The sequence below is a fragment of the Pseudonaja textilis genome, chromosome 5, assembly GCF_049901715.1.
Source record: "Pseudonaja textilis isolate UNSWEBS1 chromosome 5, rPseTex1.2, whole genome shotgun sequence".
In the NCBI taxonomy this organism is placed as follows: Eukaryota; Metazoa; Chordata; class Lepidosauria; order Squamata; family Elapidae; genus Pseudonaja; species Pseudonaja textilis.
Window position 1 is genome coordinate 35236057 of NC_141994.1, and position 23248 is coordinate 35259304.

The 23248-nt window shown below is 35.3% G+C and overlaps 1 protein-coding gene across 7 annotated transcripts in view; it reads left to right on the forward strand.

Moving 5' to 3' along the window:
• The window catches only part of NAV3 (neuron navigator 3), a 464771-nt gene that overhangs the window by 282498 nt on the left and 159025 nt on the right, over positions 1-23248 (forward strand). For 6 of the 7 annotated variants that reach the window (XM_087934496.1, XM_087934492.1, XM_087934487.1 and 3 more), the window contains exons 3-4: positions 19728-19845; positions 20498-20550. In XM_087934496.1, coding sequence (XP_087790622.1) covers positions 19728-19845; positions 20498-20550 — 171 coding nt within the window. Of the gene's footprint in view, positions 1-19727; positions 19936-20497; positions 20551-23248 lie in introns of those variants that run through there. The other variant, XM_087934493.1, reaches the window with a different exon arrangement.

The following is a 23248-nucleotide window of genomic DNA, read 5'->3' on the forward strand; positions in this document are numbered from 1 at the left end:
GCTTGATTTAGCTGTAATCCTCGAGCAACCTTCCCATCCTGTTCAATTCATAGAATTCTGTTCAGTTGGCTCTCCTTTCTGGCAATGCAGTTGTAGCACATTGGGAGGTCACACAGAAGGGTAAGGCTATTTGACCCTATATTTTGGAACTGTATGTAGAAACCGTATTTTTTTTTAATCTTGGAGTAATTCTTTCATCCTTTCTTGATCTGATGCAACCAAATTACTGCAATCTCGTGTGTAGACAGAAATCTCAAGTAGTATTTTGTCACATTTAACAAAATAGGAGACTACTAGTTAGCTTCAAATGACAAAAGCAAATAAGGAATTTTCCTTTGGTGCAAACAGAGATGGGACTGTGTACGTTAGTTTTTACATACTGTAATTTAGCATTCTATCTATATTGTCCAATGGACTTTATCAGTACTTGCATGCAATTTTACTTGTGTGAAAAAAGAAATATATTTATGGTAGGACAAATAGCTTATTTGTATATAGTTGTGTTGTTGTCAAGTGATCTCTTCAAATTTATATATAGTGATATGCCCAATAAACAGCTAAGTATATCTTAGCTTAGACTTTGGTACCCATGGGATTATTTCTCTTGGTAATTTTTTATAGTTCTTAACATATCTTTTGACAACCAGTGTTTCTTTTTTGTAAAAATAGTGCCTAGTATGCAACCTATGTTTATCATGTTTAATAAAGCTCTGCAGAAGACTACCTGTCATAAGAACAAGGTAGCTTATATGTTGTCAGAATAAATATCATGTTGGCTTAGTTCTGTGAAGTCTGATTCTAATAATATATGCTTTAAATAGGTCAATAAAAGATTTTAAAATAAATAAGAGTTTGAACATCCTTGTCATTGCTTGAAAGTTCCATTTTGAACTGAAAAAATATATAGTTTCAAATATTAATATACTTTATTATAATAGTATTAAAATAGCAATAATAAAAATTTGGATTACCTATGAGGATATCAACTCTTGGTGCTGAGCAGTCACTGTTTTTGAAAGGAAATTGAGGTTAAGAAAAGGATCAGCAATGTCTATACAAATGATTGTCTGTCAGTAGGATGCTGCTTTAGGATTGTTCCTTTGTTCTCAGAAAATACATTCACAGAATAGAAAATGATGCATATAAGATAAATAATGCAGATTTATTTGGGCTGGAATAATTTAGAAATCTTTTGCCATTGTATAAAATAGCAATAGATATAAAGTATGGATTTTATCAAAGGATTCCAAAAGTTTCCTGCCAAAACTGAAAGTTATAAGAGTGAGCTATCCCATCCCATCCAAACAATACTCCAAACCTTCATGTTACAAGTTAACAACCACTTGAAAGATATTGCCACAAATGCTTCTGAGCCTGTCAAACTGGAAGCCTGCAGGCCGGATGCATCACAGACCACACCCATTTCCGCAAAGGCAAAAGACATCATAATACATCACAATACATCACGTGACACAATGGAGTTTGACACCTGTGCTCCAGACTTTACCATGATTCACATTTATCAAGCATTTGACTTCCATAGTAGATCATAGAATGACCTGTTATACAATACTTATCTCATTGTCTTATAGCAAACAATTGTTTGATGGTAATCTTATTTACTCTTGTATGCTGTATTATAATTCTCTTCAGAATAATTTTTTTCAGTAAAACAGCAGCCTCCAGCAGAATGTCACTACTTGTATAAGCTGTATGAAAATGGCATTGAAGAAGGTGTTTAATAGTCATCTGATTAACACCAACTTAGCCCTGAAGGGAGGAAGGAATGAAGAAGAAAGTTAGGATTGCCCTGCCTTGATTCTCTTAGTATAACAGTCAGGAGAGAAAATCTCTGCAAGACTTTCAAAATTATATTATTATACTTTGAAGGAAGAAGTAGAATTACATTAGTTGAGTATGCTGGCTGTTTTCTGATCTAGCCTATGTCAAAAGACCAATATAATTTCAATCAGCATATTAACTTTACATTTGCATATATCTATGTAAATTGAGCAAATACAGTTTTATTACAAATATATTATTAAATTTGATGAATAAAATAATAAAGCTGGATGTTGTCTAGTCCAATCTTTTGCAATATTTAATGTAGGATCCGCTGTAGCATCTTTGACAGATGACCATTCAAACAGTTTTGAAGACTTCTAGTATTGGAAAATGCAGCACTACATATGGTAGTTGTTCGATTTTCTGACAGTTGTACACTCTAAAAATGCAAAACCAGTAAAGCCTTGGTGTTATGGATACACAAGTTAACAACCCTTGGATGCAGTAAGAACAATTTGAATTCTGTTGTTTAGGAAATCAATCCAAGCAGTGTTCAAATATTTCATTCAGTGTGTTTACATTATATATCATTTTCAAAAATGCACATAAATCTTGTAAAACTACATAAATGTTATATACATGATTCTGACATTATCTGACGCCTGTTTCCCCAACTAGGCCTTAAAATGATTTCATTGTTCTGTTTGTCTGATAATAAGAATATATTCCAAAACATAAGTACTCTATTAAACTTTGAGATTAGCACAGGTTTTTGCATCTTTCAGTTGACTCAGTAGCTTGGTTTCAAGATTATAACTTAATTGACTGTAGAATCTGGTGGTTCCTTTGCTTCAGGGCTGAATTCACAGCAAGCACTAGTTTTGAGGTGGGAAGGGAACATATCTTGTATATTTGTTTTTTTATAGTAAATGGTGTAAGTACCACAATTTCATGGTGATATAACTACTTTTAAAAACAAAAAGCCATTTACTGAGCAGTTGCTTAAGGCAACAATAGGCATAGTATTTTTTTTTTTAAACTGTTTTATTCAAGAAGGCAGAATAGTATGTAGTGAGAATGGGCAACTTTCTTTTACTATACATGGAAACTGTTTAGTAATTAAATATTCAACAGAGAGAAATTTGTGTACAGAAGCGTAGTAGTATGTAATATATGTCAAATCTGGACTTCTTTCCATACGAAACAATTGAATAAAAGAAGAAATATACTGTAACATGTCCAATTGTATGTTTTAATTCTGCAAAATGTAAAAGGAATGCAGTCAGAAATGAGGCTGAATTTTAAATTTTTCACTTGATGTATAGGATAGAAAATTTAAACTGACTTTCTGATGTTAGACACAAAAAATGATTAGTTTATTACTGCAATATAATAGTATATTAATCCCAAGACCAACTTTATGCGTTAATCAGGAAAAAAATAGGAATGTTGTAGATATTTAATAGGAAAGTTTTTATTCTTTCAGATTGTTATCATCTCCTAGTGACTTCAGAAAACCTGGTGCCCTTGGATGATTTGGGCTTCAGTGGTCTTCAGTGCCAACCAACATGTTGAGGCAAGAGCATTTGTGCATTGTGGGAACTGAATCTGGGTTGCCCATCTGCATATTATAATGTATAATGGGAATATAAAATTACAGGAGGCTCCTATTGAAAACATGAAGCTTCTTTACAGGTAGTCCTTACTTAATTATAATAATTAGGACAGCAACCCTATCACTAAGTGATAACAGTTGGGGCAGTTTGGGTTGCCATCATCAGGTGAATCCCACATGGTCATTAGATGCACCATCATGTGATTGCTATTTATGACTTCTTAAACAGTGGGGTTTTTTTTGTGGAGCTTTATTTATTTATCAACTTTGATGAAGACAAAAATTTATATAGTTAAATCTGGTCTCTACAATCTCTTCAAAATAGTTGATCTTGGAGTTATAGAAGTCTATATGACACATTGCCAACAATATTTTTTTCTCAGTTTATTTAACAAATTAAAGATTGTCTGCACAGTCATTGTTTAACAAAAAGAAACATTCATCTTCTATCACAATGATTCCAAGTGTAAAATGCCTATGCTGTATGTCAGTTGGAATGAGACTTTATCAGAATCTGGTTAGTTATTGTTCCAAGCGTATGTTGGATCTTGACTAAAGCCAATCTGTTTTATATATTTTTAAATGATCAGTTAATCACAGCATATCTCTGCTTAAAATCAGCTTGACAGCAAGTATTCTTTCTTTCCCCTTTTTTAGCTTTATACTTCTGACACGCAATATCACCGTTAAAGTTGTGTGATGTGTCATTGCCTGAAGAGTCATTATTTATATCCACACAAAGTTCGGAATTCTCAGCTATCAGCTTCTTGGGTTTTTCCATCTACAGCTAATGATCTAGCTCCTTCTTGTGGCACTTTGTTAGACCTGCAAAATAAAAAAGGTTAATCTGAGTTTTCTAATGTGGTGGTGAGCAGAGTGCAAAGAAAATAATCCTTCTCTTCTCTGAATAATAGAATAAAACACTTATTGTCTATACCACTTTCCTCTAATTTCACTGGGTTATAATACTCAGGCACCACAATAGACTGTGCATTATGAGGATCATAGTTAAATTTATCTGTACATAGCCAATGGATAGTATTCAGCTTCACAATAGAGAGCTCCTATATTGCAGAGCATGCAGCAGAATAATATATTCTCTCTTTCTCTTTCTCTCTCCCATCCATCCATCCATCCATCTTGTCAGGGCAGTTTGTAGGTTTTTTTTTTAAAAAAAAAGCCTAAATAAGTATGATACTATTGTATACTGTCCTGATTGCTTATTTTTGCCATTAATTTATAAAAAGCAGAAAAATAGCCACATCAGAATGAGACAAGAATATTTAAAGTGATGTAGAAGATGGGATTTTAGCAGTGCTTGTACACTATCAAGCATTGGAAAGGCATAATGCCTGTTTAAGGCCCAAGTTACACTTCTAAAAGCAATCAATATTTTTTCAATATTTTCATTTTCTTTATCTTCCAGTTTATATTTGCTCATTCTCTTTCATGAATGCATGTTTCCTCTTTCCTTCATGATAGTATGTCTCAGCCAGTCCTTGAGTATTGAAGATTTGTCCTGAAATGAATACAAACTCTAGCTCCTTTGTAGTGCAATGCTGGTTTATTCATTAGCTCAGTAAACAACAAATACTCTTCTCTGATTAGAAAGGCTAAAAGCCAGACAAGGTTAGAGTTGGGTTTGAATTTGCTCCCTTTCCTTTTATTAGTATTATCATGAGACACACCCCACCACACCCAGGTCTTTACGCAGTTCTAGTTCTGGCCACACCTAACCCATTATCCCTAAACCCTATTAACCCTATAACGTGTCTACTTCCCTACCCTATTCCAACCCTCACTAACTGATCCCCATCTGGTGCCACCTTCACCATGTTTTAACCTGTCTTAATTACCACCTATATGTGCCCCAACCCCCTTTAACAATGTGCATCACATCAATATATGAAAAGAGCAAGCCCTGCAGTTGCTTCAGAATCCATCCTCTATCCCCACAGTTGTTGCAGAATCCATCCTCAGCTCTGCTGAGTCATTCCAAAGCCATCAGCCAGCACAAATTGTTCTAAGAGCACCTGCAAGATTATATATATATATATATATATATATATATATATTTACGATTTAACTTTATTGAAAACAGAACTTGAACATCAAAAAGGAAACTGAGCTCAGATGTAAGTTTTGGAAAAATGATATAGGGCAACTTAAAGAAGGTCAAATGAATAAACAAATAGTTTCATTTTGTACTTCCTAACTTAAGAAAGGGGCAACCATGTGTTAGTCTTCATGTTTTGAATTTGATTCTCAGTTTGCAGAAAAGTTAAAGCAGAAAGCAGGTATGGGATGGTCACATTTGGTACCTAATCCATAATTAGATTAAGAGTTGGACAAGTCAATACCTGTGGACCCAATGTGGACTCCTCTTAAATGTCTTACATGTGTTGTGACATTTGTTTAGTCTTCTCTGTCATTGTCACTTCCCTTTGTTCTTCCTTCAGTTCTTTCATTTTTTCCAAAAATATCTCTTGTTTTCTGAACAGAGTTAAACTTAAAATCTCTTGTTTAAAAGTAAAAATTATCTCTTTCAATCCCATCTAAATGGAGTTTTCTTGTTTATATTTGTCAGAAAAATATTCTTTTCTCTTTGTAATATTCTGATTGACATTTCCTTAAATACAATTACATCATTATTATTAATCTTCAAACTAGCATTAAATGCTGCTGTAAATTTTGGGTCTCTTCTTTCTTCTTTCTATGAGAAATAATATTAGACACATGTTGACTGCATGTCTATTCCCCAAAAAAAAGGGCTATTCTTTTTCTTGATACAGAAAAAGCCTTTGACAATCTGGAATGGACTTTTATAGTTGTGGTTTTGAAAAAGATGGGTTTCAATCTAAAATTTCTATGGAGTATTTGTAAAGAACAAAAACCAAAATACTAGTAAATGGTCCTTCTTGGTATTAGAGTTATTAGCAAACCAAAGAGATCAAGAAAATAAAATGTCAGGAATCAGGCTAATAATGCAAGAACATAAATTGAAATTATTTCCTTACGATATATTAATTACACAATATAAAAACAGTTTAATATCATATACAAAAATATTGTTTAAGGTCAGGCTATCATATTAATGAAGAAAAAAGCCAAGTGCTGATGCAGAATTTGACAGAAGAAAAGAAATATTTGTATATGAAATAGCAGGCTTTAGCATTATTAATAAAAAAAAGTTAAATACATAAGAATTTTCTTGATAAAATAATGAAGGCTTGTTTAAAAAACAACTAATTATCCAAGCCAAAAAATACTTATACTACCTTTATTGGAAGGTTACATCAACAGAATCTTAGTAATAGAATCCTGGCAGTCTCAAAGGACTTTCCTGCTCCTTGGCCTTTAAGAACCAGGATGCATCCCTTCCCTGAAGCTTTCTTAACTCACATTCCTCTTTTCATTCAGATTTCTCTCTTGAGATTGTTTTCTAGGCAGTGGCTCTTCTTTCTGTGTCTTAAGTTTTTCCTCACAGTCTGTTACAAAAACAGATCATGTTTTAGGTAACGTTGATGCAGAAATAAATAGCATTTCCTGGCTATATGGCCAACAGGCCAACTATTTTGCTCTTGTGCACCTTGAATTGGATGTTTTAATGGTTTGTTTTTTTACCGGTTTTAATGTTTTTTTTACTGTTTTATTGTTTTAAAATGCTTTAAAAAATTTAAATTATAATATATATTCTGAATTGTAAACCTCCCAGAATCATTCACTGAGATGGACACAGAAGTGGTATTCAACAGCTTCTGACAATTCTGGAGAACCGGTAACAGAAATTTTAAGTAGTTTGGAGAACCGGTAAATACTACCTCTGACTGGAGATTTTACAGTATCCTTCTGCTGCCATGCCCACCAAGCTATGCCCATAGAACCTGTAGTAAAAAAAAATGAATCCCACCACTGGATGGATGGCTATAGAAACTAAACAATCAAACAAATAAGCATTGAAAATATAAAAGTTCACCAACATTTAAGTAGCACTTTATCTCCATATGGCTCTTAACCTTTGGAAGGGGCATGACTACCAGACAGCTTGCTTTTGGGTTGATTCAAATAGAAATAAACAATTTCTATTTGAATAAACAATTAATAATGAGGATTATACTAAATATCTGGAAAAATATAGAAAAAATATCTTTTTTTCTTCTTAACAAGCTGACTTAATTATTACATGCATATTTCTGTTAAAAAGAAAGATATTAAAGATGTTCAGTGGAAAAACAGCAATTGGTTCAGTTTGCAAGTCTTAATTATAGATAAGACAAGTATAAAATCTTTTGAGAGTCATATTTCACAGTGGTCTAGTTACCTAATTGCTTTCAGTATGTTCAAGTAAGTAGAACATCTCAAAAATAATTGCAGAAACAAGGGAGAATATTGGGATTTTACAGAATTAAAAAAACCCCCTATGTATATCTATTATAATACTTGCCTTTAATTTATAAATTATTATTGAAATTAACTCAGAAACAGGTCAAGGATCACATGATTAAATTCTGCAGAGATGCAACAATAGAAATTTCAATAGAGGAATAATATTAAATTTAGTATTATATTCAGATAAATTGGGATAGGATGTTTTATTGTTGGTAGTTTATTCCAATTCTGATCTCTAAAGCAATTCATTTTCAAAGCAATAGCAAGAACAAAAACAACTATTGTTTCATTTTGTTGGGTATAAGTGGGAATACACAGGTACTCTTTCAAGATTCTGTTATTACATTTTACAACAGTAAAGTAGCATTCTTGAAATGCTTTTGTTGTTTTTTTTCCTTGACTTGGCCCACCGCAAAAGACTGAATCACTGATGAAGCAGAGCCATGCTAGATAGTTATAATTCTGATTATTGCACAATGATCTTTCTCAGACACGTTTGTGTTAGCTGAAAAGTCTTAATGGAATCCCTAGATATATGCAACCAAACAAAATTTAAGTGATGGGAGTTCCAATTCACATGGTTTGTTTATAAGTAAATACTGATACCTGCATAACTGGATAGAAGCATTCCTGTCAAACAGACAACAAATTGTCAAAATTGGGAGCATCCTATCAAATCCTGTCAACAGTGGTGTCCCCCAAGGCAGTGTTCTAGGACCAACTCTTTTCATACTCTACAATGTGATCATATCAAGAGCAACTGCATTCTCTTCGCTGATGATGTAAAGCTGTTCAACACCACAGACAATACTGCTACCCTTCAAAAAGACCTTGACTATGTATCAGAATGGTCAAACAAATGGCAACTTCAAATCTCAACAAATAAATGCTCTGTCTTACATATTGGCAAAAAAAATCAGAAAATAAAATACAGGCTGAATAGTCAAGACCTTGTTGATGATCCAAACTCTGTCAAGGACCTTGGAGTACTCATCTCTAATGACCTAAGTGCTAGAGCCCACTGTAACTACACAGCCAAAAAGGCATTAAGAGTTGTTAATCTAATCTTATGTAGCTTTTTCTCTGGTAATATCACACAGATAACTAGAGCATACAAAACATTTGCTAGACCAATACTCAAATACAGCTCATCAGTCTGGAACCCACATTACGTATCTGATATTAATACAGTTGAGAAAGTCCAGAAATATTTCACAAGAAGAGTTCTCCACTCTTCTACTCGTTGCAGAATACCTTATGCCACCAGATTCGAAATTCTAGACTTAGAAATCTAGAACCACTCCGCCTTCGGTCTGATTTAAGTATAGTATATACAATCATACATTGCAATGTCCTACCTGTCAATGAATACTTCAGCTTCAACCATAACAACACAAGAGCAAACAATAGATACAAACTCAAGGTTAATCGCACCAAACTTGATTGCAGGAAATACGACTTCAGCAACAGAGTGGTCAATGTCTGGAATACTCTCCCTGACTCTATGGTTTCTTCCCCAAACCTCAAAAGCTTTAACCTTAGACTACTATTGACCTCACCCCTTTCCTAAGAGGTCTGTAGGAGGTGTGCATAAGGGCACCAATGTGCCTACCGTCCCTGTCCTATTGTTTCTTTTATTTCTTTTATTTCTTTTATTTTTCTTATATGTATCCATATATTCATAACTATGTTTTTACTTATACCTATTATCTTGTAAGCAATTGACAAAAATAAATAAAATAAATAAATGATTCTCCAATAATGATTGGTCTACAAGAAAAACCATTGCAAATGGGTAAAATCAAAGTACCTCTTCATCCAAAGAGCTGCTGCTGCCCTTTTCCAGCCTCTCCATCCTATCCTGCTTCACTCTCTACAGTCTTTAGACTATTGCTCCTTGCACAGGACTGCTTCTTCCAAACCAGGCTCAACAAGCTCCCTTCAGCAGATGGCGCTTTGCTATCCTGCAATACTCACTGTGCTGATCTTAGGACTGCTCCATTGCCTAGCACCTGGATCCCAGCTGGCACTAGGAGGAAAAAGACAAGAGGAAATCAGATGGAAATGGCAACGGCAGGAGGAAGTAGGGGTATTGGCAAAATGAGGGGTGGCCAAAAGGGAAGAGATAAGGGAGAGTTTTATGAGTGGGCTGAGCTGAGGTAGAGACCATTTACTTAGGGCAGGAGAAATGTGAAATCCTTGCCCAACAACCACATGGTCCTGGCCTAATCACTGCATGTAGGGCTACCAGAACTGCTACTAATAAGCAGCTTGATAATGATATTTTGCTTAATGACTGTTTCGCTTAGACAAAAAAATTACTCAACAAGAGTCATGAACTGAGGTTCTGTATTGAAAAATGAGATTATCACAGATTCAGGAAAACTTACATTTTTCACATTCTCTCATATTCCAGATTTATGGTGCAAAATTTGTATTAATCTTTGAGTTTCAAAGATAGTATACTTTTGTTATTTTACAATAGAATTAAAAAAATGACAGATGTCAAATATATTGAAAAATTACTTATTTGCACAAAATTTCGATTTATATTGTACTTAACAATGGAAGTCATTAAGCTTTGCATGTTGTATTTTGGGGGCTTCACAAATGTAGAACATACTCATGCTGTCATCTTGTTGAGATTATTTTAATAGATAAATTTGCCATAGACAATGTAAGCAATTTGTGGTCAAAGCTGTTATTCAATAGAGAACATAGATTAAGAGAAAGAACTCTCCATGGAAATGAGCAATGTGATAGTTGGTTACAGAGTTCAGTCAAGTGAGTACATTCACAAAGTTCAGTGATGAATCCGTCCTGACAGTTGTCAGTGACTAATATTCTGAATGTTTTTCTGTAGAAATGACATTTAGTAGAGTCTTTCTCTTTGTATAAAATCTTTTAATAGCAAATGTTTATGGGAAGATGAAATGTTTATGGGAAACTGATCAAGGCACCATGCTTTGCTTCTTAGCAATTTCTGTTCAGGCCCAGTCTTACACAGCAGTTGGCATTCTAACAAATTCATAATGGTTTTATTTAATTCCTGTGTCTGCATCATTGTTCTTGTTATTTGCATGCTAGTTGTAGGAGTACACATGAGTTTATTTATGTATTGGCTTGCAAGGAATTTATTTCAAAATAGAATAGTAGAAGAGCTCACTGGAATTCACAAAGCCATGTTCTCACTTTCCTTTGCCCTATTATTTCCTACACTATAACTGGAATCTGAAATATAAAACGGTAACTTAAAAGCATTAGGCAATTATCAGCTGTTGCTACTGATAGTTCTGTTTTAAAATAGAAGCCAGAAATGGAAGATACCTATTAAACAACTACCACATCTGGAATGCAAATGACAGCAGCAATGAAAGTCAACAGTGAAATATTTGAAGTATGTATAAGCAGCATAGATGACTTAAGCAAGTGCTTTTTTCAAACTGCACAAGCTATTATAAGTACCGTACTTTGTATGAATGAGTTAGTAAAGCATAGAAAGAAGAAACATATTTTATAGTCTTGGACACAGTTTACATGTTACATTATGAAAGTCACTAGGAATTCCAATTTACTTATTTATTTTTTATGTATTTAATTTGTACGGCCAGTCATCTCAAACAGGTGATTCTGGAAGGTAAACAATCATAAAATCAATTAACACCAATTAAAATCATGATACAGAATGAAAATTTGTTATGTTTGACTCAGGTGACATCAAAAATACAAACCCATACTTCAATGACTGAGAGACAGAGTTACTATTACCCAAATCTAAGGACAATCAAATTGTAGCAAATCTTGAGAAATGCAGATGTTTGCAAGCTCAAACATAAAGCTGTACTCCTTAACAGCTGGTCTTCTCACAAGTTAATAAGGGATAGAATCTTACAAAAACAAGTTTTATGTGTAAGAATTAGTAACTAACGGTCATTCATTAAAACATAGGTGATATTTCAGGATACCTGGATCCAACAGCCCTCAGTTCTGATTAGTTAGTAATTGTGGTCTGCTAAGCCATGATTTGCTTGACACACAGCTGGAGTCAGGCACAGTGACTGGTCCCAAATGATTGTGAGCCATCCAGAATTACTTAACATGAGCAGCCATATAAATTTTTTAAATCAATTAACCAACCAACCAATTAATCACCTTATGAACTTCCATAGCTCAGGATAAACATGGAGTTGGGTCTTTGTTCTGCCAGTCTAGCACCTTAAGCATTACTACATCATTATTTGGAGAATTTATTATTTAATTCAGGGAAGCTTGGAACAGCTTGCTCCTCCCGATTTAATTCTTGTTGTTAAGAAAATACGAAGTTAAATTCAAAGACATTGTCCAAGGGAAAGCTTAAAAGTTGCTATAAATACACATGTTGTGAGCCATTGTGTGAAATCTTGAGACAACATTATTGATGGTCTTTCTTTGACTTATGTTCTTTAGTCCCACCAATTGTTTACTATATTTCACTTTATTTGAGACCTTGTTGCTACTAGTAGTAAATAAAACAGAAGTCTGTTTTCTGAAAGTGGTAAATGTTAACTCACTGTAAGTGTTTATTTGGTTCTGTGTATCTTACATGGGACTAAGGGTTTAGTGAATGCAGTTCATTATGCAAAGTTTGCAAGATTGGTATATAATTTTTGTTGCTGTTTTTGTCCCTTTTCACTTAATTGAATTATACTTCATGTAAGTTTATGCTATAATACTTTATTTTTTTAGGATGACCAAAACCTTGTGTTTTTCTTAAAACAAGAAGGCACATAACCACTCTCATAATTCTTATCTGACAGCAATGTTTCTTTTTTCTAAAAGTCACCTCTGATTCACTTTATATCCTTTCCATACTGCCAGTGTGTTTCTCTTGTTCAAGCTCCCAATGTACTCATCGTTGCTCTGTCTATATAGTAAGAGTTCTATAATAGAAGCCATCATTTCAACAGTGTGACTTCTTTGTATGTGTAATTTTTACAGCCCTCCATAGACATTTCAAAATGTCTTCAATTGAAGACCTGTATACTGCATGAGTCAAAAAGAGGGCTGTGAAAATATTTACAGACCCCTCACATCCTGGACGTAAACTGTTTCAACTCCTTACCTCAAAATTACACTATAGAGCACTGCACATCAGAACAACTAGACACAAGAACAGTTTTTCCTCGAAAGCCATCACTCTGCTAAACAAATAATTCCCTCAACACTATTCAACTACTGTGTTTCTCACAAAATAAGGCCGGGCCTTATTTTTTTTTTTTTTGACTTAATTCCCCCCCTTGCATCCTCGGATGGGTGGTGACAGCTTGGATGTTGACCTTGGTGGGGCACTTCATATTGGGAGACCTTCCGCCAGCATTGCTGTTCCTTCTCCCTGTGCTGCCGTGGCGTTTAGAGCAACGGTGTTTGGCGCAGCCATGTGCAGCCAGCCAGGCTCCTCCCTGCAACTGGAGCCCGGTGGAGACACTTGGCTTCAGGCACTCCTGTCTCCACCTTTCCTTCGCCTTCGAAGGCAAAGCCAATTCTTTTAAAAACGATGCCCTACTACCGGTATGACAAAGACTCCCCTGCCCGAGAGGGCAGCCCAACCCCACGTGGGGAAGCGAATCTCCCAGGGCTGCAGAGCAGGATCAGCCCACCCTGGGAGAAGTGCCCAGCCACCATCCCTGCCTGGCACTGGGCAGAGCATGAAGAGCTTCACCTGGAATGCCCAGAGAGGCTGACAGGCAGGCCCTCCTGCCCAGTGGTGGAGCTCTTGTTAAGGCAGCGAGCGCCTCCCTGCTGGGCCCTCCACTCATCCTGCCAGGGCCATGCCAGAGCTGTGCAGGCTGGGCAGAGCTGGGAAGCAAGCTGCAGGTGCGTGCCTGCCTGCCAAGCGAAAGAGCTAGGCCGACCCGAGCTTGGCTTCCTGCTCAAGTCCCTTCAGCCCAAACCCGAAGGGGCCACTGGGAGAGGCCACCTGAAGCAGTGATAGCACCCACCCATCCATGGACAAGGAGGCAAGGCAACGGCCTGCGCCGCGTCCTTCGAGCTGAGCCCCGCTGAGTGAGCGCCTCTGCCCAATACTTGTGCCATGTCAGCTCCCCACATGGGGTTGGGCTGCCCTCTTGGGCAGGAGAGTCTTTGTTGTACCGGTAGTAGGGCGTCGTTTTTAAAAGAATTGGCTTTGGTTTCAAAGGTGAAGGGAAGGGGGCAACAGGAGCTCCTGAAGCCGAGTGTCTCTGCCAGGCTCCGGTTGCAGGGAGGAGCCCTGGCTGGCCACGTGTGGCTATGCCAAATGCTGCGGCGTTGCTTTAAAAGTTGCGGCAGCATAGGGAGAAGGGAAAGCAACAGTGGTGGAAGGTCTCCTGATATGAAGTGCCCCACCAATGCCGAGGTCAATGCAGGCAGCAACATATCTGGGTATGCAACAAAAGTACTTCCTAATGGCAAGCCCCCCCACCATTCCCCCCATTTCGCATGTTTAATATAGGTTTTAATTTGGGGGAGGGGCTTAATTTGATTTTATGCCTATAAAACATAATGGGTCTTCCTATTGGGGGAGGCCGTATTGTTGGAGAAACACAGTATTACAAAGTCTGCACTACTATTACTGTTAATCTTCTCATCATTCCTTATCACCCATCCCTTCCCATTTGTGACTGTAACTTTGTCGCTTGTATCCTTATGATTTATATTGATTGTTTCCTAGTATGGTTTGATTGCTTATTGTACCTTATGACTATCATTAAGTGTTGTACCTTATGATTCTTGACTCTTGATGAATGTATCTTTTCTTTTATGTATACTGAGAGCATTTGCACCAAGACAAATTCCCTGTATGTCCAATCATACTTGGCCAATAAAGAATTCTATTCTATTCTAAAAAAAAAACAAAAACCCAGTGAAATATATGGCAAATGACAAAGCAAACGAAACTGTCTTACTGGAACAAACAGTTGTGTGACTTTTTTTCCAAATGCCCTACACAAACATGCCTAATCACTTTTTTAAACTGTTTCAGAATAGGACATTTTAGAGATTTCCTTATGAAATTTATATCTTTCACAATCCAAACATTCTCTTAGCATTCCACAGTAGTTATAAGGATGGGGACGAGCACCAAAAGTAAAACATCCATGGTAAAATCTAAAATAAAATAATAAACAAAATCCTGACCTCAGTAATTCAAGATCATAAAGATCATAAATCATACATCCTATTATTCACCCTAGACTCTATGGAGCAACTTTATTTTCAAAACTTTCAAGACAGCCAAAGCTATAACGGCCAACTTGATTCCTCATGGGAAATTATTCCACAGCAGTGCCAATGAGCCTCCATTCCATATCCATTCAACTGCTTGTGACTGGGAATCACCATAAGTTTCTAAGTTTCAGTAGAACATGCAAGCTAGATGTGCTGCCTGTAAGTATCTGGTATAGCAACCAAACAGGACAGGTACAGACTTTAACGGATAGTTAGGACTACATAAAAAAGAATTCCAACCAGCCTGCCTTCAATTGAGAATCTGTATACTGCATGGACCAGAAAGAGGGCAGAGAAAATATCTACAGACCCCTCACATCCTGGACATAATCTATGTTGACGTCTTCCATCAGGATGCTACTATAATAGAGCATTGCATGCCAAAACAACTAGACACAAAGATAGTTTTTCTTCCCGTGCCATCACTCTGCTAAACACATAATTCTATTCTGTTTTGTTCTGTTCTATTCAAGTAGTTTGGCTAAAAAATCAAAATAAAGCAAGAAAATTATTTATTAAGGTTGGCAATCCATTGATTTATTTTCATTGCTGTCTTCTAGTAACCAAATGACATCTACATAATTGACTCTTCTGTAGTACTTGCTATAATCAAAGTCTTTCTTAGTGATATATTTGAAAAGTTCAGTTTTAATGGCAAAGACGAGGCCAAGGAAACAGTGGAAGAGATAGCAAACCACTCATGTGCAAGTTTCAAATCAAGCTAAAGCAGCAGAGAAAAAGGCCACTGTTTCATATATCCAAAGATCTGGCGTTTAGAGGCATTATTAACAGAGTTATAAGAATTAATACATGACAATTATGCTAATTGGCTTCTTTTCCATGAAAGAGAAAAGTCACCCAAATTATTGGAAGGTTGCAAAAATCATCCAAGCAGCCAACAATGAAAATTTAAACAACTGCATTGGATTCCCATTTCTAAAAAAAAGTCAGTTTAAGCTAATCATACATTTCTGAATGACTAGTTATATTACTGGGATGGGAGGGATAGACAGAGTTTATTATGGTGACAGACAAGAATTCAAAATAAAACACAGTAAAAATAAATTCAGCATAAATTCACAAAACAGAATGGGGATACTATAATTGGCAGTGGACTTACTGATGGGCAGTGTCTAATTTTACATGCAGTATAAAAATTAGATATGTTCAAGGAAAGTAAATCTTTTTGATTTGATGATAATAATTCTATCTTCTATCTCTATCTCTATCTCTATCTCTATCTCTCTATCTCTATCTATCTATCTATCTATCTATCTATCTATCTATCTATCTATCTATCTATCTATCTATCTATCTGATCAGAATTTCCTGGGTATTTTCCTAGGTAAGGAGATATACGTTTATTTTTTTATTTATTAATTTGATTTGTCAATCGCTTACAAGATAATAGGTATTAGAATGAACATAGTTATGAATACAAGAAATAAGTACATATAAGAAAAATAAAAGATAGGGACGGTAGGCACGTTGGTGCGCTTATGCACGCCTCCTACAGACCTCTTAGGAAAGGGGTGAGGTCAATAGTAGAAAGTCTAAGGTTAAAGTTTTTGGGGTTTGGGGAAGAAACCACAGAGTCAGGTAGAGTATTACAGATATTGACCACTCTGTTGCTGAAATCGTATTTCCTGCAATCAAGTTGGTGCAGTTAACCTTAAGTTTGTATCTATTGTTTGCTCTTGTGTTGTTATGGTTGAAGCTGAAGTATTCATTGACAGGTAGGACATTGCAATGTATGATTTTATATACTATACCTAGATCGGACCGAAGACGGCATAGTTCTAGTGTTTTCTAGGTCTAGAATTTCGAGTCTGGTGGCATAAGGTATTCTGCAACGAGTAGAGGAATGGAGAACTCTTCTTGTGAAATATTTCTGGACTTTCTCAACTGTGTTAATATCAGATACGTAATGTGGGTTCCAGACTGATGAACTGTATTCAAGTATTGGTCTGGCAAATGTTTTGTATGCCCTAGTTAGTAGTGCGATATTACCAGAGAAAAAGCTACGTAGGATTAGGTTAACAACTCTTAATGCCTTTTTGGCTATGTAGTTACAGTGGGCTCTAGAACTTAGGTCATTAGAGATGAGTATTCCAAGATCCTTGACCTAGTTTGGATCATCAACAAGGTCTTGACTATTCAGCTTGTATTTTATTTTCTGATTTTTTTTGCCAATATGTAGGTCAGAGCATTTATTTGTTGAGATTTGAAGTTGCCATTTGTTTGACCATTCTGATACATAGTCAAGGTCTTTTTGAAGGGTAGCGGTATTGTCTGTGGCAGTCTCCCCCCTCTTCACGACCTCTATGTGGTGGCTTAGCCCCAAAACCAGTTGGCTCAGGACACTCCAGCGGCGAGCACAGATCTAAACTGCACACAATCACAGATTTTGGTCTGTCGCCGAAGAAGCTTAAACCGGAAGCCGCTTGTTTACATGTTCTTTGTCATAATCGGGGGCTCTGTAACATAGTAAGAATTGAAATGGATATTTAAGGATAGTTCATAGACGATGGTCTCAGGAAGAGCTAGCTCCTGGGTGACTTGGATGTTTTTTAGATGTAAGGACTTTTTATAGAAGATTGCAACACCACCCCCTCTACGGATTTCACAATCTGATTGGTAAACATGATAGTCTCTTACTGTGGTAATGGAGTCAGGGAGAGATGCATTGAGCCATGTTTCACAGACAAATATGATGTCAAATTTAGCAGTATTTAGTAAGAGGAGGAATTCAGGTATTTTATTCACAAGGCTTCTTGCATTAAGTAGCTTGCATTTAAGGTCAGCTGTAGTTGTAATTGAAGTAGTTAGGGGCATGCGTGCCTAGTCTTGGGTGATGGTGGATTGGTTGGAGTAGGGTTGGATGCTGGGTTGTGGGTTGTGTGACTTACTTTTGATACAGTCAGCACGGTAGTCAATGTATAGGTCCTTCTCTCCATTGTCTAGACGTTCTGTTGTGGTTTGGCATTGGATTTTTGTCTTGGCATGGTAGGTAAGTTGTGATAGTACATTGGTTAGATTGTTTAATGAAACAATTTTGGGAATCAATATAGTCAATATCACACCAATTAATCAATTACAATAATCTCACTAGTCAAATAATTTTGCTAAGCAACAATCAATTAATTACACCGATCAATTAATTACACCAATCGCTAACCACACTGTTCAATTAAATTCACTAAATCACTAATTTTACTAGTCAATTAAATTACATGAACCCTGATCTTTTAAAATTAATCATTTTATGATTATCATGACAATCACCTTATAAGGCTGTTTAGATCTTTATAGAAGGTACAATAGGATATTAGGTATAATTAGAATAGTCCCTTCTCTACAGGGGAACAGTCTCATTTGGAACTTTTTACATCAGCCTTCCAAAATTGACGTGGAGAGAATATTGAACCTTCTAAAGTTAATATTCTTTGGAATTTGGAGACAGTTACATAATGTAAATAACTTGTAGGTTTGAAAGTGCAAGTGGTGGTGGTGTTGAATGTTCAGGAAAACATTAATGTTGGGATTTGACTTTGATATTTAGATTGAACATGATTTTATTTAAATAGGAAGTTGCTCATAGGCCTACAAATGGTATTTGTATATTTCTTATGAATGTTGGAATTTAGTTAAGCAGCATCCACTAGTCTGTATCCATGATCTCAGAGAATGATAAGCCATCTCACATTTCTGTCCAGCTATCTTTTCAGTGATTGTAACATGTGTGGGTATTGATGAATTCCTAGTTTATTTGTGGCAATTAATTTAAAGACTTTCTCTTCTCTGAGGGCATCTCTCCAGATTGCCTTACTGCAAAATTCTGGTTGGTGTAATCCTATTACAGTTGGCACCAAGTTTAGTTAGCTTTTGGTGTTAGCAAAAGAGCTGCTTGCCAAGACTTTTGGCTGAACTTATGCTACTGTGTCATTAAGCTTGTTTCTGTCTTTTATTGTCATGCTGCTGCTATATGGTTTTCATGTTTGTAATTTAGTATAGCTTTAATTTTTAAAAGGTTTGATGGATTTATTTGATCTACTTTAATCCACTTTATTTCTGAGGAATGGTGAACCAAAAATGATTACTTATTTGATCTACTTTAATCCACTTTATTTCTGAGGAATGGTGAACCAAAAATGATTACTTATAGGTAATTTGCTCATTTGCTTCCATGAAGCAAAGGCATTTGCAGAGCCAAGATATGTAAGGTACTGTACATCTCACATTTGTTTGCATACTCTGTATGGATAAAATATTTGTTTCCCTAGAAAACTCTGGTACAACTGTTTGCACATAGTTCTTATGAAAATAAACACAAGAAGCAAAATGAAACAAGTAAAAACATTACATGAAATGTTTCCAGTGTAAGTCTCAAATCAGATTGAAAGTGATTTATGACAAGAATTTTGTTGGTAGTCCTGAAAGGGCTTTTTTACTGATCACAATGATAGTGATGTTTCATTGTATAATAAAATGAATCATTCAAGGTTAAAATGCAGAAAAATGGCACAGAGGCTGATTTAAAAGAGTAAAAACCATTCAAGTTTTACTTTTTGGTGGTGACTCCTTAAATTGGAATGTGATTTATAGAGCTCTACTCACATGTAAGCCAACATAAATCTTTCTAAATTTTATTCTCTCTCTCTCTCTTCCTATTTCCCTTCTCTCTATTCTGCAGATTTACACTGACTGGGCTAATCATTATCTAGCAAAATCTGGCCACAAACGGCTGATCAAAGATTTGCAACAGGACATTGCAGATGGAGTTCTACTAGCAGAAATCATCCAGATTATTGGTAAGTCCCATGCATTTACCCATAACCTGACATCTGACTTCTCAGATAGGATATAAAATACAATAGAACTAGAACAAAGTGTTCTGTGAGGTGAATATTAGATAGTTGTGATTCAGACTGTTTATTTCTCTCTATATACTTATTTTCAGAAATAGAGGCAATGCTTTCTAATTTTTTAAAATGTTCAGAAATTTTGATAAGGGTTTGTCTGAATCTATTTGTATGTGATCCATCCCTTTTATAGCCCAAGGACTGTGTTTCACACACTTGGCAGACTAAAGTGAATGCTTCATTAAGCCATGTGTCTCCAATGTGTGCATTTTATTAACTGGAGCGGTTTATGCTTTCTGAGATTACTTGAAACTGTATCTTGATCCCACAAAAACAATTGTGGAAGATTTCATGTCAGCAGTCATTTGGCAGGATCTGGAGAATTAGCAGCAACGTTCTCTGCACTTCCCCTTTGCATGAGGGAAGGAACTGCCGCTAACAAGAAAGACTGTTATTGTATATTTCAAGCGTGCTGAGAGCAAAGTTCAGTATGTGCAAAATACTGAATACTTGTGTGCCTATTTGCTTTCTCTTATCTTGTCCTGTTGCCTATTCTTAGACATGATTTTTTTTTAAAAAAAACTTCATTGCTTTCTTTTAGCAAATGAAAAAGTTGATGATATCAATGGTTGTCCTCGAAGCCAATCTCAAATGGTAAGAATAAATGTATGTATGTATGTATGTATGTATGTATGTATGTATGTATGTATGTATGTATGTGTCTCTGTGCATGTACGCACACTCATTTTATATATATTTGTATTATAGTATATTGATAACTGTCACATTTACGTTATACTGAATGTGTACTCCAAGAAAATACATACCAAAAATTTGTTTAGGGGTATCAGAAATTTGTTTAGGGGATATCAAGAATTTTAAGGAAGAAACATCATTGATATTTGCAAATACATTAATTGTCAGTGTGCTCTTTTCCTAAACTTCTGTGTCTTTCAGATTTACACAGATCATTTCATTCCAGAGCTGCCTTTAAAACAGTAAATGGCACAACCAATTTTAAGTGGAGTCTTTGTGTCTGGACTACTGGTTTGAAATATGGGGTTTGCCAACTTTTAATAAATATAAATAGTCTTTCTACTTGTCCACAATATAGTCAAGTGAAATAGCCTGACTGCAGAGCATTTTTTTGGAATCACATCCTATTCCTATTGGAAGAAATGAACCTAAGAATGTATTGAAATACAGTTTATCATCTGAGGAAAATTCGTCTATCATCCAGAATGAATTTTAATTTTTGAAGCATTTTAAAATTTCTAACTATTTATAAAATAAATAATAGAAATGATACTTGGATTTTTTTCTCACTCAGTTCCTTCAGTTAATCTATTTTATATTGTTGCTGGGGGGTTTCGTTTGATATTTTAAAGCATCTATTGATTAATTTTAATTGCTTAGATGTTTCATCTGTTAACCACTAAGTGTTTAGGTAGATATTTGAGAAAGGAGCCTGTTACATTCATTCTGTCACAGGAAGGTTGCTAAAATTAACTCTTCACTGAAAGTAAGTGAAGAGTCATTTGCTTGCTATAGCACATTTAATGGTAGATATTATATTCTTTAAAAATTATTTATTCAAGTACTTTCTGCACCTTGCTTTTTCTATCATTTGTATTGTTTTCAAAGAGTATTACAAAGTTGGTTTTGCTCCCACCATAACAATGTGTTACATCAGAGGTCAATAATATATTGCCAGTAGATGTCATTAGCAACCTTTATTATTATTATGCCATTTTAAAAATAAAAACAACTGAGTATTGACAAGACTCCAAATCTCATGAGGTGTGAAAAAGAGATCTCTCTTCACATAATAAGAATAAGAGAATTCAGAATACTTTATTATTTATACTTTATTATTTATTATTGTGAGACTCTCAAAGGTGCTTTTCAAGGGGCAACTGAACTTTCTTGTTGTTGTTTTGACATGATATTGTGAGAGATTTTGGATGGGAGGGAGAAGTAGAATTGCTGTAATTTCAAGGATAATGAAATTTTGAGTCACTGTCCCATTGCACAAGCATTGTGCAACACTTCCTGGTATTTGGAGAAAATGCCAAACTCTTGCTTTTTTGAAAATGTAAGTTGATCTCTGCAAATAAAGAGCTGGTTTAATGGACTGATTAAAGTGGAGGGATAGGATTGGGGACACCTAGTTTCAAGTTACTCTTAGGAACAGAGGCTTGTTGGATTACTGTTGGGTCATTGTCAGCCCATGCTACTGTACATGTTTTTGCTATGTATACCACCATGCAATCTTTTTAAGTAAAAAAAATATTAAATGCGATATAATATTGTTGTTCCTGATGAGGAAAAAAGAGGATTTTTAAACCTTCTACATCAAAAAGGTCAATTTTCTTGCCCATCATGATCCTATTCCTTAAATTATTTTTCTTTAGATGTGGATTACAGTTACTAATAAGCTATGATACCACTGGATAACTTTGATTAGATTATGTATTAAGATAGTAAAATTAAAAAGGAGAAGAGAGATTTAGAGAAAATTCCCAAAGGATCTGACCAAAGTAGATCAATAAACGTCAACATTTTAATGTAGCTAAGGAGAAGAAGCAGAAAGTATTCAGAAAATTTTGGAGTCATAGTACATAAGTCAAGGAAAATTGCCCAATGTCTAGCCGCCATAAAATTCTATGTCTGGAAACATTGAAAGAAACTAACAGAAATGCGGCCAATATTATGATGTCCTTATAAATCTATGATGAGACCACATTTGGAACGAATGTATTCAGTTTTAACCACTACACTTGAATATTGTATTCAATATTCTACAAATTGTACATCAGTCTACTTATTGAAGAATTAAAAAACCCTTCCCCCAAAAGGACAATCAAAACAATTTGGATGATATAGCAGCTTATCCACTGGGAAAAACTATAGCATCAGTAATTCTTAATTACAAAGAGGGAATGAAGATATTCAATAGACAGCAGGGAAAGGAAAATACAGATTTTGTCCAGCAGTTCTACTGCGTTAGCATTCTCAATGATTTTTTTTTGCTACTTTCATAATCAGAAGTGGCATATGTTGAATACTAGCTGCCAAGGAATAACAGTGACAAGAGATAGTCATCTTTCTATTAAATCTTCTGAATACAGCCGATTGAGTATTAAGAGATGGATTGCTGGCTATTCCAACAGGGTTTTATGAACCTCTGGATTTCCAATCATTCTCAGCACCCTTCACATTTTATTTGCTGCTAGCTGAGATACTAGCACAGAAATAAGGCTATTTTTATAAATACTTTTCATAGCAAATTATTATTTATTTATTTTTATTTATTTATTTTTGTCAATTGCTTACAACATAACAGGTATAA